The sequence below is a fragment of the Palaemon carinicauda genome, chromosome 3 (genome assembly GCF_036898095.1).
Source record: "Palaemon carinicauda isolate YSFRI2023 chromosome 3, ASM3689809v2, whole genome shotgun sequence".
Taxonomy (NCBI): Eukaryota; Metazoa; Arthropoda; class Malacostraca; order Decapoda; family Palaemonidae; genus Palaemon; species Palaemon carinicauda.
Window position 1 is genome coordinate 148,641,094 of NC_090727.1, and position 5,000 is coordinate 148,646,093.

The 5,000-nt window shown below is 37.3% G+C and overlaps 2 protein-coding genes across 2 annotated transcripts in view; both read right to left on the reverse strand.

The window, feature by feature from the left end:
* LOC137638616 (cuticle protein AMP4-like) overlaps positions 1-4,751 on the reverse strand; it is a 6,734-nt gene extending 1,983 nt beyond the window's left edge. Inside the window, exon 1 of the mRNA XM_068370863.1 lies at positions 4,636-4,751. Coding sequence (XP_068226964.1) covers positions 4,636-4,644 — 9 coding nt within the window. The 5' untranslated portion in view covers positions 4,645-4,751. The remainder of the gene's footprint in view (positions 1-4,635) is intronic.
* Hakai (E3 ubiquitin-protein ligase Hakai) overlaps positions 1-5,000 on the reverse strand; it is a 263,961-nt gene that overhangs the window by 256,099 nt on the left and 2,862 nt on the right. The gene's annotated exons all lie outside the window — the stretch shown is intronic.

The following is a 5,000-nucleotide window of genomic DNA, read 5'->3' on the forward strand; positions in this document are numbered from 1 at the left end:
ATCTATATAAAAATGACAAGTCGTATACACAAGTACTCAAAGGAACAAAATGGAGTGCTTCCTCACTTGATTAAATGATGAATGTATCTACAGACTCTGATCAACATTAATAAATATTCGACGTTTATTGAAGAAATTAAGAAATATATTTAAATATTTCTTTGAACAAACTGTTATAAAAAAATAATATCATTACTGACTCTCCGAAAATAATGTGCAGCATTTTAGAATTATTGAGGACTAAGAAAAATGGCCCTCAATAAACAAGTGCGAATGAAGACAAAAAGTAAGTCTTTTCGAAAAAGTTTTTCGTTAGAAAATATCAGCTTTCATTTCAAAGTTCATCTAATGCTGCATTTACCCTTTAATTTTTATAATAAGATAGTTAACATAAGTTTTCATAACCACTGAACAGCAACATAAAAAAAAAAATTCTAGTTTGATAAAAAATCACCATTTTTCCTCTCTTGTTTTCATGACTCTTCATTCCCTCTCTCTCTCAATTTCGTTCGCTTCCATCAGAAGATCGAGTTGGCCATGACTGCCCAAATTAAGCTTGCTTATTAGAAACAAAGCTTATTCTAACAGACTCGACTCTTGAGATCAGGAAGGTCGAATAACCTACGAATCTTGTAGTATTGTAGGTCGAATAATGCAACAACCTCAGAGAGAAGGGTCAAATGTTAAGGTCACCCCAGAGGAGAGCAGGTCGTTAAATACTATGTCCTTTGAGAAGAGCAGGTCGTTGAATACTACATCCTTTGAGAAAATCAGGTCGTTGAATACTATATCCTTTGAGAAAATCAGGTCGTTGAATTTTATGTCCTTTGAGAAGAGCAGGTCGTTGAATTCTATGTCCTTTAAGAAGAGCAGGTTGTTGAATACTACATCCTTTGAGAAAATCAGGTCGTTGAATACTGTCCTTTGAGAAAATCAGGTCGTTGAATACTATGTCCTTTGAGAAGAGCAGGTCGTTGAATACTACATCCTTTGAGAAAATCAGGTCGTTGAATACTATGTCCTTTGAGAAGAGCAGGTCGTTGAATTCTATGTCCTTTGAGAAGAGCAGGTCGTTGAATACTACATCCTTTGAGAAAATCAGGTCGTTGAATACTATGTCCTTTGAGAAGAGCAGGTCGTTGAATTCTATGTCCTTTGAGAAGAGCAGGTCGTTGAATACTACATCCTTTGAGAAAATCAGGTCGTTGAATACTGTCTTTTGAGAAAATCAGGTCGTTGAATACTATGTCCTTTGAGAAGAGCAGGTCGTTGAATACTACATCCTTTGAGAAAATCAGGTCGTTGAATACTATATCCTTTGAGAAAATCAGGTCGTTGAATTCTGTCCTTTGAGAAGAGCAGGTCGTTGAATACTACATCCTTTGAGAAAATCAGGTCGTTGAATACTATGTCCTTTGAGAAGAGCAGGTCGTTGAATTCTATGTCCTTTGAGAAGAGCAGGTCGTTGAATACTACATCCTTTGAGAAAATCAGGTCGTTGAATACTGTCCTTTGAGAAAATCAGGTCGTTGAATACTATGTCCTTTGAGAAGAGCAGGTCGTTGAATACTACATCCTTTGAGAAAATCAGGTCGTTGAATACTATATCCTTTGAGAAAATCAGGTCGTTGAATTCTGTCCTTTGAGAAGAGCAGGTCGTTGAATACTACATCCTTTGAGAAAATCAGGTCGTTGAATACTATGTCCTTTGAGAAGAGCAGGTCGTTGAATTCTATGTCCTTTGAGAAGAGCAGGTCGTTGAATACTACATCCTTTGAGAAAATGAGGACGTTGAATACTATGTCCTTTGAGAAGAGCAGGTCGTTGAATACTAAATCCTTTGAGGAAATCAGATCGATCTATTCCTAGCATCAAAGGAAAGCAAGTCGATTTATTCATAATCCAAGATGAATGAAATGCAAAAATTCAAAAGAAAATATAACAAAATAGCTCCACAATCATAAAGAAAAGCGTCTCATAGTCCAACCCCAGAGGACTGAATGTCAAATAATTCACCCCACCCCCCCAAAAAAAAGCAAGATTAGATTGATAACCTCAGAAGAAAGTAGGTTGGATAATTAGACAACTCCCGAAGCTCCCTAAAACCTAATTTGATATTTTTCCATCCTTTTAAAAAAAAAGAAAAAAAAAAGTTGGATAAATCGAGAAAGCATGTCGAATAATCTAAGGACTATGGCAGATGTTAGGTTGAATAATTCAAAAATCTCGTGGGAAATCCTTTCGAATAACTTAGTAACCCAAAGGAGAAAAGTTTTCAGGTATTCCCTAATAAGGGACCCACTTCATTACTGTCTTTTTGAGATGTGCAAATCGTAAAAATAAAAGTGACGTCAAATTCCAGACTGAAGCAATAAAAGGAAATAAACAAGAAATAACGCATATTAGTTTTCCAATATTTAGCAACCTACTATAACTGTTAATTTTCAATGCTAAACATAATTATAAAATATGTATTGAGAAGTATACAGATATAATTTCCTGAAATAAAGTTGTCTTTTATTTCTCGGCCGTAAATTGATATGAAAAAAAAAAAAGAGTATAAATCTCGGTTCTTAAAGAAAATTTTACCAAAGCTTAATCCTCTCAAACAAAGATGACAAATTTTATCTTACACTTTTATCTTAAAAGTTTTAACCTTTATTGGAGAAGCAACCATCTATTAACATATTTTCATCTGTACAAAAGTTTGCTAAAAGATTCATTAATTTTAAATTATAGGATTTTTTTTAACATTGAGAAGTAGGATTCTGTGTATTTTTTTTTTTTTTTTTTTTCAAAACAAAGATTAATACTATGGTTTTATTAATAAATTAGTTACTGGAATCTTCGGGTAATAGGGAAAGAACAGTCTTTAACTATTAGATAAAATGTCAGTTTTCCAATTGTAAACGAACCAAAATCCTTTTAGGCTCTAGTTTGATTAGGTTTAGTTTTATAAAGGTAAACCAAAAAGAAATCTTTTAATTTTCCATTGATATTCGTTCAGTTGACTTGCCTCTATATTTCTTACCTGTAAGTATTTGTTATACCTTTCACAAAACTATGAATATTTATTCACATGAATGAAATAAGTATACAGGTACTTCATATAAATACATCAATAATTAGCATAAAATTATTAAACGTATGTAGATTGCCATCATTGCTATTTTGATAATAACAAATATTCTTGTAAGCTTTAAAGTTTCTTGCGTTATTCTATGATTTTTTTTTTCATTGGAAACTGGTTTCTTTTTATTATTATCTTTACTAAGTAAGCTATAACCCTCTTTGGAAAAGCAGGCTTATTTAAGCCGTAGGACTCAACAGCAAAAATAGTCCAATGAGGAAAGGAAATAAGGAGACAGTATGGCGTCCCTAAATGCACCCTTAAGCAAGAGTACTATAACTCAAGTGAGTGAAAGACCATGGTACAGACTATGGCGCTACTCAACACAGAGAACAATGGTTTAATTTCGGAGTGTCCTTCCTTTAGAAGAGCTGCTTACCATAGCTAGTCTCTCTCTACCCTTACCAAGAGGAAAGGGGCTACTGAACAATTACAGTACAGTAGTTAAGCCTCAAGTGAAAAATTGTTGGTTAGCATAGTGTTCTCAGGTGTCTGAGGAAAGAGGAGATTGTGTATGTGCTTTGAAAAGAAAAATGAGCCGCAAACAGGGAGGAGTCCAATATAGTGCTATCTGCCAGTTAAAGGGCCCAATAACTCTCTGGTGGTAGTATCTCACGGGTGGCTGATACTTTGGTCAACCTACATCCTATAGGCAATAATAATTACTGGTGAGAACGGTACTCGATCTCATATATGCTTTAATAAGATAAAGATTTTACATAATTTGATAAACTAAGGAAAAAGTAAAATCTTGTCACAAACAAATTGAATTTATTATACTAAGTTTTATCACATTTTGAATAACGGAGACGATAAGTGACATTTCTAATCGGGTCGGGTCGTTTATTCGAAGGTGACTCCCAGGGCTCTCTGTTCCTCAGCGAAACGGATCTGCTCGATGGCGGTGGGTGGGCAGTGGGTGGGGGGTGGGGAGGATGTCTCCTGAGGGCTGGAAGCCGTTCTCGTTGGCGATGAAGCGAATCTCGGCGAAGCCTCCGTCAGCCAGAGGAAGACTGCGAGACACAGCACAACATTAGCATAAAGCTGCCACCACTCACAATTAGAGCATCAAAATAAACAGTAATGTTTCTTCAACAAAAACAAGACCTTGGTTAATTAAGGTGACATGGGACTTACAGGTAGACTCCCTCCATGTTGACCTGGCCCTCGGAACCTGGGGTTCCGGAGACCTGCATGGAGATGCCGTTGTCAGCCTCGAAGGCGTAGTTGAAGTTTCCGTCTCCTTGGTCGACGCGTTCGTCTCTCAAGATGGCCACCACAGGCCGTCTCCCTGAGGCTTGGGGCGGCGGAGGCCAGGCGGCCAGGCAGAGGACGAAGACCTTAGAAATGAAATCATGCATAAATTTGTATGATATCAACCGAATTTCAATTAAATAATCTGATGTTACGTCATAGAAAAGCACCAAATTCGAGAAGACACTGAAATTCGAAAAAAAACAATTTGAACTTGAGATCGTTAACGAAACTCGGTGGCAGAGACGTACGGCTTTCATGGTTGGAGATGGAGCACCTTCTGATGTTGGGCCAAAGTTCGCTGGTCCTTATATACCCAACCAAGAGTGCCAAGCAAGACGTGCACTCCCTTATAAGGGAGGGGAAGAGACGGGCTGTTGAGATGGAAAGGAAGATGGAACCCTGTAGGGAAAGGGAAGATTGGGACGGGATGGAAGGGACGTACTGCTCACCCTTCCTTTACTCTCGCAAAAGTCATGGCCCGTCCAAAGGACAGAAATTCCACCCAGGGGGAGAAATGAAATATGGAGACCCCTTACTGTCTCTTGAAGGTAAGAACGAACACACAAACACAGAGAGAGAGAGAGAGAGAGAGAGAGAGAGAGAGAGAGAGAGA